At 40.2% G+C, this 15,193-nt stretch overlaps 2 protein-coding genes across 2 annotated transcripts; both read left to right on the top strand.

Annotated features, from left to right (window-relative positions):
- Positions 1–10,058: 10,058 nt before the first annotated feature.
- MELLADRAFT_105769 (uncharacterized protein) lies at positions 10,059–10,816 on the top strand (the record flags this gene model as incomplete). Its single annotated transcript, XM_007409385.1, has 3 exons — positions 10,059–10,106; positions 10,186–10,314; positions 10,682–10,816. 3 exons carry the CDS (start codon positions 10,059–10,061, stop codon positions 10,814–10,816), a joined length of 312 nt encoding a protein of 103 aa, XP_007409447.1.
- An 18-nt stretch (positions 10,817–10,834) lies between these two features.
- On the top strand, positions 10,835–11,149 carry MELLADRAFT_35586 (uncharacterized protein; the record flags this gene model as incomplete). Its single annotated transcript, XM_007409386.1, has 1 exon — positions 10,835–11,149. A coding segment is annotated over one exon (315 nt), but the record flags the coding sequence as incomplete, so codon positions are not given.
- Positions 11,150–15,193: the final 4,044 nt, after the last annotated feature.

Raw genomic sequence — 15,193 nt, 5'->3', positions numbered from 1 at the left:
TGTATGTTGTAAGATTTTGCGGAAAGAAGAGAATAAATGGCGAAAGATTCATTCACACCACCAGTGAGTGATGATACTCCATGATGCGATATTTTTGTGATCTTGTAACTGTATATGTTGTGATTTCAAATACACTATAATATATTTTGACAACATTTGTGTGATTTAGTAATAGTATGTATGTTGCGATGCTTACACTGTGAACATAATGTATTTCTCCAAGGTGAAAAATGATTACATTTAATGTACAAAATGATTAAAAGTGCATTAAGTCTGCATTAATTCTGCATTAATTCTGCATTATTCTGCATTAATTCTACATTATTAATCATTTTGTGCATTAAATGTAATCATTTTGCACCTTGGAGAAATACATTATCTTCGCAGTGTTATGATGTTGTGAAATAGTCTGTATTCCTGCTTTTGAAATACAGCCGTTGAAGGAATTAATGGCACTTTCGAGCCAAAAGACTCACCGAGGGATCTTGTCCAAAAGGGTTAAAACTCGAAAAAAACCTTCTTTTTTTTTACCGTGAGTGAGCTGTCATTCCAGCCTCTCTATCCCTTGTTGACGTCTACTGACGTGGGCCTTCCATGGAAGCGGCAATTTGACGGGCGGTTTCCATCAAAGCACAACCAGGCTCTGCATCATTGGGCATCGGGGTCCAGATTTTGTTTCTTGAATTTTCCCCCTCCCCCCTTTCACTTTCCCCCTTCCTCCCATTATCAATCGTTTTTCCTCAGCCAGTAGTTGAAGATTTCCAAAAAGTTTCCCTCTTTTGCGTCCTGGTTTGTTTTACATTTGCCTTTTTGAGGTCTTTCGAACCTGCTCACTCATATCTATGTTATTCTCCTATTCAGATGCCTGCTCACAGCGCCGAAGTCAAGATGCTGGTCGTTGGCATGGTCCTTTGAGGAATGCGCTTTCATGACATTATGCAGACGATCGGCATTCAATTGTCCCTCACCTCGGTCCAACGTTGGTACAATCTGTACCTCACCACACAAGCGGTGGTCACAAACCCCATCGATCATATGGAACGAGGGGCCCCAACAAAGCTAGGGGCTGGTGAACAAAAATTTTTGATAGATTCTCTCGATGTAGACCCAACCCTCTATCTCGATGAGCTTCAATCTAAAATTGAAGACACGTTTGGACTTCAAGTCTCAACTACGACTCTCTCAAAAGAGCTACGCAATCGATTAGCCTGGACGAGGAAAAAGGCTCGTACTGTCCATCCGAATCAGTCAATGGCGGCACGAGGTGCCTACATACAATCTGTGCATGATATTGATCCTAGGTGTCTAGTATTCACTGGTTTGTATTTTGATTTATTTTTTATATTCCTTTTTATTTCACGATATGATGATATCTGACTTTGCATTGCCTCAGATGAAAGTGCGATCACCAAACGTAGACTGTTTCGAGACTATGCGCGCGCCCCTGTTGGACAAAGGACAAATCGGCTCAATAGACCTACCAGAGCCACCTTTTGGTCAGTATTACCAGCGATCTCGTTAGACGGAGTGATCACTTGCAAGGTCCAGGCTGGTGGCTACTCAAGAATCGACTTTGAGGACTATTTGGAACATCATCTAGTAAGTTAAAATTGATTATTTTGCTTCGATTGATACTCAAGCTAATGTTGCGCCATCTTCTCAACGCAGTTACCTGCTATGAACCCCTGGCCAGCACGTAACAGTGTGTTGGTGATGGACAACGCGCCCATCCACCACAATGGGCGAGTGGCTGAGCTCTGTGAGGCTCGAGGGGTTCAATTACTTTATCTACCAGCTTATAGTCCCAATCTTAACCCGATCGAGAAAGCCTTCTCCGTTTTGAAGGCGCGCTTAAGAAGGTCTCAAGTTCTTCAACATGCCTTGAATGAAGACGAGGAGAAGGCTGTGATATTCCATACCTGTATGCTTCTGATGACTGACTCTCTTTCTGAAGCTCTTTTTCGAGGATGTGGGTACATCTGATACACTCAATATATGTTTGTCAGCGTGAAGGGTCTGTGGTACTTGTTTGGTTCTTGACTTTTACATGAGATATTCTGAGTATAGGATTGTGAGCGTACAGATGTGATTTGGGTGCTTGATCTCGAGTGTGTTCAGTGTGTTCCTTTTCTTGTAATTGCACTGCCTTGATTTTATATCGTGTTATCAGTGTCTCTTGGTGTTTTTTTAACCTTTGTCTATTCCCGTTTTTGAAGATTGTGAGGCTTTGAAATCATATCGTGTTATCAGCCTCTGTGCTTTTCCTCTTTTCTTGAGCTTTGTCTTTTCCCGGTTTTTGGAAATGTGACCCTTTGCCTTGAAACTATGAATACACTTCCACATAGCTTCCTTGAAGCCACGTGGCAATTCATATTCATGTGACCTTCCTAAAATTATATCATTGTTCTAGCATTGATCATGAGGACATGATCAAGTTCAGCAGCTGGACATCAAAGTTATCCGAGATTGATATCTCGCAGTGTTAGATTGAAATCTCATCTTTAAAATATGACTCTTCTACTAGAGTAGAAGAGTCTTTTGGTCACGAGGCAGTTGTTGGAAGTTTTTGGAACTTGTTAAATCAATCAAACAGTGCGGGCGAGCTTCCTTTCATTTCTTTCACAAGGGGAAGACAATTTCGCAGAGTCACAATTTGCAAACAAATAAACATTCTGGGTGAGAGGCAGATAACAGGATAACTAGACGACTTGATAATACGGTTGAAACGACAAACCGGAGACTATTCAAAATCACATATTTTAGTCAAGAGGAACTAATTTCGGGACAATCAGGTAAGCAGATAAGCAGAAAAACAGAACTCAGTATCACAGGTTAGAAAACAAGTTTTTTTGGTATTTAATGTTTTTGTGGAGACAGCTAGACATCGATAACAAGATAACCGGGCAGTAATAAGAAGAGACCAATACGCAGTGATTGTTAGACACAAGAGATCATCTTGTGTTAGATGATATCTAAAACGAGATAAGCATCTCAAGGAAAAACAATTCGATAACAAGTTAAGCAGAAAAAGGTAAGAAGATATCGAGGAAGTATTAATGTGATTTGATTTGGGGTTGCGAGATGATATCTAACTATAGATAAGCAAGTCAAGGAAGGAACTGAGTCTACGGTAGCAAAGAAAGATGAAACTTCAGTTAAGTTTATCATAAAAGAGGGAGAGGTAAAATACGTACGGTTCAGTTTTGCATGCGGAAGTATCGAGCTTGGGCTGCAGCAAGGAGACGACCTGCTACTTCTTCACACCGTGGAAAACCAAAGTCCCCTCAGTCATTTGAAGGGAGGGGATCAGGTCAGTCCAAGACTCAACACCGGCTTCGGCCAACCCAAAATGGGTGTTGAGATCTTCAGGTGGTACACCACTGGTGTAGATAAAATTTTCCAGAGCTGCCTCATGAGAGGCTATCACATCCAGACCGATGCCATCAGAAGATTCAGATGAGTCATCAGCATTGTCTAATACAATGGTATCTCCAAAGGATCGTCCAGTAACTAAAGACACCGAACAAGGGGAAGAAACATCAGCATCCAATCAATAAGACCAGTTAGAGGAACAGGAATGAGACGATTTCTAGGAACACTTACCATATTGCGATTTGGGCAAGTTAGGCTTCCCTTCCAAGATCGGTTTGAATTCGATATTAGTAGATCCACCATTGATAGTGGGCTTGGAACCCACCTTCGTCAACTCAACATTCCCAGATGCTTCAGGAATAGTAGACTTGGATCCCATATCAGGCATATCTATTTGCAAAGTGGAATCACAAATCAGACCAGCTTTCACGATGAAATAGACGAGAAGAGATGAAAGCTGACCATTATCCTTCTTGAATAACAACTTCTTCAACTTGGCTGTCTCGCCTTTTCGTTTGACTTCTCTTTTGGTTTTGGAGTCGGGTATGACGTCTGGTTCAGATGAGGATATGACGAGGCAGTTTGCTTGGCCTCCTGGTGGAGTCGGGCTAGTTGAAGCCTTTGGAACCTTTCCAAAAAAGGACCGAGTTGAACGGGCTTCCCTACGTGCACCTAGGCGTAGGTTAACGCGGTCTCGAACATTCAACAACCGATGGAACACCCGGGATTTAGCCATCTCGGCACGATACTCCTTTGTGTCGGGCACCATATGCATGGTGGTGAGGTTGGCCTCCTAAACATCAAGTATATAAAGATCTGTCAGTGATATTCCTGGTTCAAGGAAGAAGGCATTGTGAGGTGACTTACGATGGCTTTTGCCCACTCAAAGGCACAACGGATGGTGAATCAATAATGAAACAATGGGTCCCAAGGCGCCACGGGGACGACACCATCGCCAGCCTTGGAACGTTCAGCATGCTGGTGGTAAAGCGCCGCAGTGGTCTCGTGCAATTTGACCAATTTCTCAGAAGCCTGGTCACCAAATGTAAAAGATCAGTGGTCAGAACAAGAGAATCATAAGATCTTGGGCATGTACTCACTTCCAATCGGGCGTTAAGCTCTACATCTGGAATTCCGCCGCCAGACCCAGCGGCAGTGGCAATCAATTTCTTGGCCGCACTCACCTTTTGGAAGATGCGATAAAATGAAGACAAAGATTGGTAAACAAGTAAATAAAAGTGAAAGAAGCACAAAAAAAATTCAAAAGACCAAAAACTCACCTTGGCGTTCTTTTGCGCCAACAAACTCTTGTTCTCATTAAGGATCATAACCGACCCTCTTTTCTTCTTGGACTTTTCAAGCAAGTCAACTAGTTTGAACCAGCCTTTGTGGTCATTGAGGACCACTTTGGTACAACCTACCACACCTTTCCAAGTCAAAGACGGAGCAATATCACTAAATAAGAGAAGCTGCTCCATATGGGGAGCATGCTCCTTGCACGTCTTGGCACATAACTTCTTCAAGTCATTCAAAGACTTGCCGTAAGGGCAAAACTTGAATTCGATGGCATCGCCATTATTGAACGTCTTGGAGTCGACGAGAGGCGCTTTGGGTTGGGCAGAGGTCCTACAACCATTGGGAACCTTGGGTGGAATAGGCGCAACGTCCATGGAAGGCTGAGCACGTAGTTTGAATACTACCGCAACAGTTACCTCGTGAGTTTTGTCAAAAGCCATCCTGGCTTCAGAGCCAGCTAAAAACAAGGGTCCTTTGGAGAACGTCGCAGGTGCGTCAGGTCCATCATATATGGATGATGGACGCTCAAACACTGAAAAAATGGTCAGTCAGTTACCATCGGAAATGCCTAGTGATTACAGACTAAGGGAGCACTTACACGAGTCCATATGACCTCTCAAGGGCTGGCTGAAGGGCTGGCTTGAGAGCTGGTCCTGTTGGTCGTTGAAAGAAGTTGATGAAACAGACATTTCTGATAAAGACAAAGTTGAAAGGAGTGTCAGTTCTCTTTCAGCTTGAAATGTGCCAAGGGATTAAACTAACTGATGTTTGTTGGCTAGAACTCGATTTAGACTATAAAAGAAAATAGACGAAATAATATGAGTCGAGTTTAGACTAATCAAGAGGAAATAGAGTAGAAACCAAAGCTGACTGGAGTAGGACAAAGGGGTTTGGTGGGTTGCAAGCGAAAAATTATATAAATCTGGGAATAGCAGGTCTTGAAGATAGCTTGATTCGAGAACAAGAGAGGCAAACAGCCCCCTTTATAGCTTTACGTCCAGGTGTAGCGACGTCTACCAATATCCATAAACGGTGGAAATGAACAGGCTGAATTGATAATTTGGTTCCGCCTGAGGAATCGATTTGTTCCGACCGCAGATGATATGAATGAAAAAGAGTGTGTTGACAGATTCTTTCGAGAAAGCAAACGAAGTCGAACTGAGTCAAAGACAAGGTTACACAGAAGACAGAGAGATCACTTTGTTCCGACCGGAGATGAATGAAATGTCGATGGGTGAAATTTGTGTTGGCAGATTCTTTTGAGAAATCGATCGAAGGTGAAGTTGGTCAAAGGTTACACAGAAGGCAGGCGACAGGGAACAGAACAATCTGAGGTCAAATCAATTCGAGAAAGCAATTGAAGGTGGACTTGATCATAGGTTACACAAAAGCCAGCAGACAGGGAACAGAACAATCTAAGGTCAAATGAATGCAAAAGTCAGCTTGGCTTTTTGTTTGAAAGGAATGGATTGTATCAAACTTACTTGGTAATCTTCTTTGATGCCTTCAATCGAAGCCAATGACAGATTTGAATTTCATTTCTTGATGAATTGATTGTGCTTGGAAAAATACCAAACAAATATTGAGCTTTGCGAAACGAGTCAAAAGGTGACGTATTGTTGCTCAATGGGATGGATGGATGGAATGGACGGTATAGAAACCAAGCTTTCAATCATGATGAATCATCATAAAGATTGATTGAACTTAATGTTGGTTAGCTAGACCTCGAGCTCTAATAGGTATGACTGTTGTGATAATGAACTGGAAACTTACCTTGGCTGATGGTATGAAAATGTTCCTTGTGCAATAAGATATGAATTAATGTGGTGTTGCCTGGTAGCGATGTTGTGTGATTCCCGGCTGCAGCACCGGTTGCTGACGGTGGAGGCTGGTGGAGGTCGAAATCGAAAGAACGATTGAATACGAGGGGCTGAGAATCGTGTGGGAATGAAAAGAGAAGAAATATGGAAGGAGAAAGGGTCAAAGGGGTGATTACAATCTGTGTATACATATTACGAGGTCTGACCCTGCAAGGAAACGGGTTGGGGCCAACCGGTTTCTTTGTAGAACCTGTCAGTCATGAGGGAAAACAGAGGAACTTTGTCATGTTTGACATGTTGAACTATAGAGTTTCACCTCCAAAACTTTATAATTTCAAGTTTTGGACTTGGAGGTATTATCCGTGTGCGACACATTGAGGCTCAAAACTGCCATTAATTTCTTCAACGGCTGTAGTCATGTGGAGTTTACAGCAAATACAAATGTCTTATGATTCCTGGAAAGATTTATTTAAAATGGACTTTGCATATCTTATGTGATGTTTAAATAAGTAACAATTATATTAATTATACATCACAAGTAACTAGAAGCCTTTTACAATAAGTATTCATTTGCCAAGTAGAATGAAATAAGGAAATATTTAAAGATAATCAAATCATACAATTATCATTGGATTCTTGTATGATTTGAGTGAATCATCATGAGACTCATCTATGTAATACTATACTATCAAATATTTTCCGGTTTGATTATTGTTTTGTGTTTCTTAAGCTCCAGTATGGTTAAGGAAGGAAACAATTAAACTTAATCCAAATAATTTATTTTATCATTGAAAACCTGTTCTATCAAATCTTTTTGAGTTTGATTTTTGTGTTTCTTATTAAGTAAGGAAATGTCTAAAGATAATCATATCTTTAAATATTTTCTTTGAATTATGGTTGTATGATTTGAGTGATTACTCAATTTTTTTGGCTTTGATTTATCTGTTGCTTATCTTCCAGTATGGTTAACAAAGGAAAAAATTAAAGATAATCCAATCAAAGTGTTTTAGCCATTTGATCTATCAAGTATTTTTGCGTTGATTTCTGCATTTTATATTTGTGTTTCTTATTCATTAATTGACTATTTAAAGATAATTGAATCAATCTTTTTTATTGTTGAATTTGTATGATTTGAGTGATTACTCTATTGCTTTTGGTTTCATTTCTATGTTACTTATGAAGTGAAAGTAATTTCTTTACTCATCATTATTGTTACAAATCCTCCCCATATGTAAGTGAGGACATAGTCGCAAAGTCTACTGTGTTTTATGAAACACATTTGTATATGCCTTTGCTGGTCCCGTCTGTCCAGTTTCAATTGGTACCAGGATGTTTATCCTATCATTTATGCGGTGGCTGCTTGCTTCACCGCATAAATTCCTTGATCTCCGCCTCTGATGACTGAACTTAATCCACAGACTGAATGGATGTTGGATATTTATACTTTTGTGCCCATGAACAAAGACAATACACATTTAGATAAACGCACATTTTTGTAAAGCACAAACAAATCTTATTGGTTTGTGGTCCTGATTCCTATTATTAGAATCTTATTCAAGGATCTAATCACCAGTACCATAACCTGCACTTTACGAATAACTTATCTGCTTCAAACTTTCAACGTCACCATCTTTCACCAGGACAACTTGTTTATGTAGGGTGGGCTGTTCTTCAACTTTGAGTGCAAGTCATCACCATCTTGCTATTATATTTGATATGTTCGAAATCTTCTTCATATGGATCATATGTCCAATATTGAACATCATAAGCGTACCCTAGTACTACCAACCTCAATTCCGACCTGCTGAACAAATTCAATATTATCGAGTGTGGATAACCTTCTCTCAGGAAAAATTGCTGGTACTTAATGAGGTTAGTGTCGTTATTTCGACTTAATCAAAGTAAGCACTTTCATTACTCTATTCATTTCTTGGATAATCTCGTCATATGTCTTCTGAAGTTGCTGATTTGCAACAACTTCCAAACATCCATTGTTATTGAGTGCAAGTAACTCACATTTCGATGCCACCTTGTATCAATATCTTTCACCAAAAAGATTATGTATTATGTTTAAAGTTAGGTAGGTGTGGTTATTTTCACATCAACAGATGTATTGATCATATAGACTGACCTTTTAATATTCACACCCTTTTTTTGTGATTGACACCAAACATTGGCTCTTATCTTTATCCTTCCAGTTAACGTGTTTTAGGATTAGTAGGCAACTTCCTTTCACTGCGTCCACCACCTCCCTTCTCGACGTCGAGAAGGGTAGAATGGTTGGGGTTTGGTGCGAGAAAGGTCTTTTCAAAAAAATCGTTTCTTCCACTAATCCAAACCTCAGCAACCCTAAGCAGCCCTAAGCAGCCTAAGTATTTGAAAACCTGGACAGCTCAGACCTGCGCATCAACGTGCCGTCTGATTTTATTCAACTGAACGATTCCCCCCTTGGACCTCCTTCAACCGAATATTCCTCCAAAGGGTGCATTCCAAACGAGATGAACTTACTTACGACGTATCTGGCTTTTACTCAGTTCAAACAATCAACTATTTGAGACTACCTCTATCAGTGCAGCAAGAGCATTAGCTATGCAACAACTCAGACATGCATTTTATGAAATCAATCAATCACAAATTGAGTTAATAGAATATCAATAACTTTCAGAATCAGGATCAATTTTACAATCAAGTGAAAGAGATTAGAATGGGAACCCTGTCTAACTATCACAGTGAGATTGATTTGAATTTCTCCATCTTGACAAAATGATAAACACGTAGTACATGAACTGGTACTCAATCAGTCATAGTGATTGATTAATAAAGCTCACCATGAAATTCCATGATTTCTTACAGACCAAATCCAACGAATTTACCAAATCTAACATCAATCAATAACCATCCTAGTAATCTCAGTTCAACCAATAATTAGAAGAACAATCCTATAAGTCCTTCACCTGCCTTAACTTTCATTGATAGTAACAATTATGATGTGAACATCATCTCATTAGCATCTCCTGAAGCTGAACAAACACCTACTACTACTACGAGTCATCATCATTCAACTCCTTGTTCTAGTCCAACTCCTAAAGTCATTCAATCTTATAACAGTACTCCTCAATCATCACTTTCATGATCACTTTCTCTTTACCCGTATCCATTCCAATCAATCATCCAAGTTTAGTCTCTTTTTTCAAATCTCCCCTTCCTCCTGTTTTTAAAACTGATTCATATCTCAACCTTCACTTCATAACAGCATTCACACCAGTCACCATCTCACCTGATCAGATGGGATTCTATTTATCTCCTAAAACATTCTCAATCTCCATCAAATCATAATCAGTCTGCTTCCTGCTTCCCAGATCGATCTTTACGTGGTTCGGTTTCCAGTATGAAATTGCGACATGAACTTGATCAGCAACTGAGCCAATCTCTTTCGAATCAAACATACAGTGGTCACCAAATCAAATAGACTCATCCAGTCGATCGATCAACAATCTCATCACCACTTAAACAACTTCATCATCTTATCAGTTCACCTCACACTTTCAATCAATCACTTCATACTTCAAAATGGTAGCTGCTACAAGTGAAGAAATGGTAGCTTTGAGTACCACTCAAGTAAGTCAATGTCATTTTGAAACTATTCATCATTTGATCAATCAAACTCATTAATTCTTTGTTCAAACAACAAACTTAGGTCATCATCCATCCTCTTGTCCTCCTCTCTGTAAAAGACCATGCAGCTCGTGTAGCCAAAGGCGGAAGAAAGCGAGTGGTAGGTGTACTATCAGGCCAAGACCTTGTGACATCCCTCAACGTTGCCAATGTATATTGGACCCGATCGAAGGAGAACCTGCCGCTTCCCAAGATGATGTGCTGCCTCTTGCCAGTCGAGTGGTTTTAATTGTCGGTTAGTAATGATATCCTTACAGAGTCTTTGTTCTCAGCTACTTTTCCAAAGGACATACAAGACAACAGGAACTAACAAGCTCGTCATGTTTTTTCACACCGACTTTTCTCTGCGGCAAACAGGTGATGGATTATGGGCCGACAAACTGTTTTCTTTATTTCCCAATCCGCCTTTTGACCCAGTTTTACCAGTTCCCGATTTGCCAGAACCAAACTTATTCCAACTCATGAACGCTCCCAACCTCATCTAATGACCCCTGCACCATATTTACGGTCTCTGATAGAGACTGGCAGAGCTAGCTGGGGCGTCAGTCATACGCGAGTTCCTACTGCATGTCCCTTCAATCGGTGTGGAACATCTTTTAAGGAATATCAGAGATATTTCTACCGGCACGCTCTCTATTCGAGTCACCGATTGACTCAACTTGCTTTGAGGACTCCAAGCTAGACTATCTGAGATCAGTGATTATCTGCAAGGCGTGATCAACAATGAGTTGCCTGTAGACCATCAGATCATTTACAACCTTCAAGATATCTTCGACCTACTCCCAATTACTGATCTAAGCCCAATCACCACCTTACAATCTGATCCTGTCGAGAAATCTCTCAATGGTGACGACTCGATGAGCAGTCTAACATATATTGCAGCAGGAGCCAAGGATCTGACAAGCCTAGTTCTTGATCGCTCAAGACCCTTGACAATTGTCACTAAGGACCAACTCTTGGTGTTGTATCTTTCCAGTTTAATTTGAGCAGTGATTGCATTACACAGATTGGTGAACAATAAACTTGAAAAGGTTTGTCACATCTGTTTCTTTCATTTTCCATGAATCCATGCTGACATTTGAGTTTTTGATCTGGTAGCTAAAATCTACAAATCTGAATAAACAGTAAAGTGCACGTCAATTATATCAACACCACTTGAAGACAAGAGATAGAGTGCGGTAAGTTAGAGTCTAGTAATGAACAATATGAACTTTTATCCGAGGGTCTCTTTGAGCAAACAATGAAGTGTGTTTGGGTTAAAAACCTTGCGAACGGACTGACTTAGTTGAAGCTTGTGTGGTTGACGAACATTCGGCGAATGAGAAGAGGAATGAAGGTTTTGACTTGCGTTGGGTAATGAAGGTAGGTTATTGCTATTGGGTTCGAGATTATGTTGTTTGTAGACTCAACCAGTAGTTTCAGATAACGGATTGGCTAGAGGGTCCTGGGTCAGAATGAATGTGGACCATTTTTTTTGTAAGAGGATGGTTCTGGTAGTAATAGTAAGGTTCTTTTTGTTATGCTCTTGATGTTAGAACGCTGGAGAGCTATGATGCTTGATTGGAGGCGCAACTGGTGACCTAGAGCATAGGATAAAAGTAAGACATCACAACAAGATATCAATATATTTGAAATTTGACTGTCACTCACATTTGGGAAGGAATTCCTAAGGGATTGCGGAGTAGAAATGTTATCATGACTTTGTTGAGGGGTTGATGGGATCTCCACATGGGTGATAAGCACTCGTGTCTTGAGTTTATAATAGGCTTCAAGGGTGTTACCAAAGAGTAAGAGTAAGATCAACCATTCTATTAGAGCAGAAAAGATCGATTCATCAGCTGACTGCTAGGACAAAGTTGTCACAAGTACTTCGGAACATATGCACAGACCTAGTACAAATACAGGAGTACTGAGACTAGGGAAACAAGAATTGATTGTATGAAACAGCTTACTGGTAAGACATCATTATATCAGTCTATCAACTTCTTCAATGCCTGATTATATTAAATTTAGAGCACTCACTCAAAAGTGTTGGTGAAGGTAAAAATGAGAAGGAAAACAAAGGAAGTGAAATCGACTCTGAGCCTCTGACTTGATTGAAGTTGACCGAGTTTGACACCAGCAGTGAGATTGGGATTCAAACTAATGGGGAGTTTTGAATTGATTCTGGGGTTAGGAGTGCTTTGTGAGACCGATGATTGATTGATATTGCCGCAAGGTCACCATGAGTTGTGCGTGATTGATGGTTGTGGTTTGCCAGTGAGTCAACCTGAAGTGCGAAAAAAGCCTTCGAGTAGGCCAGCGCGTCGCGACAGCGGGTGCAGGTTGGCATTTGAAGATGGGTAGACAGTGATGTGCGTAGTTGGGTCAACCAAGGTGGGTATTTGGGTCTAAAACCTGAACCCCTGACCCAGTAGACCCACTTACGCTCGATTACCGCCAAAAATTCAACTGGGTCAACTGGGTCTGTTCTCATCATGAACTTCCTTTAAACAAGAGAATTACAGATATCTTCTAAAGTCCATATGTATGTAGTTGCATTTTAGTGTGATGAAATAGAGTTGATGGACTTGAACTTGAGTTCGTGCGTCAATCAAAAGGGTTGGATTATAGTGAAACAAAATGAAGGAATCATATAGATGTAAAACAAAGCAAGTCTGAAGGTCTGACATTATTCTGAGGCAGTGAATCTAAGGTCTGAGGAATATCCTGAGGCAGAGAATCCAAGGTCTGAGGAATATCCTGAGGCTCAATGGCTTCTGATCAATCACTCATGGATCTCTCAGTCTAGGCTGAGTGGGATACTCAGTAGTGGAACTGACTCAAAATAAAGTTGAAACAAAGTCAAATCAAATGAAGACATTCTACCCTTCTCGACGTCAAGAAGGGAGGTGGTGGATGCAGTGTTTTGGTATCATCTTGGAACAAGGACACAGTTCAATGTTTATTTGAGTGGATTTTAGGTCACTATCTATAAAATTATTAGTGCTAGAATCTAGATATTTACTTTTCACTGTCACATTTATGACAGAATACAACCGTTCATCAAGTAAACAAGCACTAAGGTCAATGAATTTTTGAATGGATTGTAGGTCTTCTAACTATTCAATAGTCAATTATCAACAGAAATACGTACTACAAGGACACAAAAGCATCATCATAACTGCAACAGTTACTCTCTACCAACTTCATGTTATTCAAATGTACATCAAAATCATCAAATGATTGAAATGAAGGAAGATACTGATGCAATATCATCATTTTCTAATAGTTACTCTATAATATAATTTACCCGAATTTGATATAAGTTGGAAGATGTTACATTCTAATAGTTACTCTACAAGATAAATTACCTGGTTTAGATATAAGTCAAAAGATGTTACACCAGGCTTTTGCTCAATTGTGGATGTGCGTACGTTAGTTCATCAATAGGTTTAATCATAATCACAGTTAAATTAACAAACCAAACATTTTGTCTGACTTCTGTTACTCATTACTTAAGATTATTCAGATTTTTGGCCAACAGGACCGATGGTTGATCATAAACTGTTTTTTCGAAACAATCACCTCACCTAAAGATTTGAACAAATCTTTACGCCTAACATTAGACTTGAGCTGGATGCCTAAGAATCAGTCCTATCACTTAACAGTTAGTTTTCTCAAATCAGATATAATCCAGTTTGAAAACTGCATTGCATTACTCAATGGCGCTGATCAAAACAAACCTTTAATCAACAGTTAGTTGTCTCGAATATATTATAATTAAGATTTGGATTATAATTGCTCAAAGAGCAAAACAAACCTATACCGACACCATATCCAGAAGGTGGTGAAGTATCCAACGTCCTTATTCCAGTTGATAGGACAAAGCTTGTATTGCAAATGTCACAAGATACCAAAGGGTATTGTAGGTCCTATATGTGACACACATGGGTGACATGTGTGGTTTTCCTTCTTTGTACTCTACATACAATGTCTTATGCTAATATGTAACACTCTCTTTTGTTTCAGATGGCTCCCAACCCATATGCTCGCCGTTTGAACAGACTTCGCCGGAAACACAAGCCAGCAACCCCTCTGCAGGAAGCATTTCTTGCCCAGCAGGCCAAAAATCGAGCTCAAGCTGACCAAGCCTCTCAAGCCTTTTTTCAAGGGAACGCTGGCAACCCAAGGCTACCTGTTTAATATCGACCAGAATGGGTCAATATTCCTATGGACAAGGAAGACGAATTTGATGATCATCCACCAGAACCTCATTTCAACGCAATGGACAAAGACGAGGTTGAACTTCTGGAGCGCATTGCTAGGGCTCAATATGATGCAAAACGTTTAGAAAAGCAAAAACAATGGCTTAACCAATGTGAAAAAATGCTACCGTTCTTCTTGTGTGGTCGTCAACTAACCTCAGAATGGGGTGATATCTTGAAGTGGGACTCCAACCATAAAGGAGAATGTATATGTTATCAAAGTCGCAAGAGATATGTTTGGGTGGACCTGGTGGACATCTTGAGTAAGTCTCTGATTATATTATACCTTGTTTTGATCAATATTCAAGGTCCACTCTTATCTCCAGCCCGCAAAAAGGTAAAAATCGAATTTTGTGAATGCAATTCTGATCCAGTCCAATTGGTTGAGATGGGATACATCGGAGGCTCGCCAATTCATCCAAGAACAGCTTTTTCAATACGCTTGCTGCGTCTATTCTATTGCATATGGAAACACAGTGCAGTCCGTACGCAGGCCTTTGTTCGTGCTTTGGACAAGTATCTTGATGCTCATAATCCTCTCATACTAACCGCCAAGAGTCAACAGGTGAGATGTGGCCTATCACTCATTTAAATGAGATTTAATGACACAACACTGACTCCAACACTCAAAGCCTCGCGACTGGCGAGCTCCTTTCAGTGCAGCTTACGACGCCTATTGAACACTTGTCACTATGGTACGATATAAAGAATTGGATATCCTTCAGCTTTCTGAAATAGAACGGCTCGCGGAAAACTGCCCGCGGTGTTTTGGTCCCCTGTGTC

This window comes from Melampsora larici-populina (genome assembly GCF_000204055.1).
Source record: "Melampsora larici-populina 98AG31 unplaced genomic scaffold MELLAscaffold_15, whole genome shotgun sequence".
NCBI lineage: Eukaryota > Fungi > Basidiomycota > Pucciniomycetes > Pucciniales > Melampsoraceae > Melampsora > Melampsora laricis-populina.
Note: the sequence above shows the minus strand (reverse complement) of the source record. Positions and strands in the feature narration are given on the sequence as shown.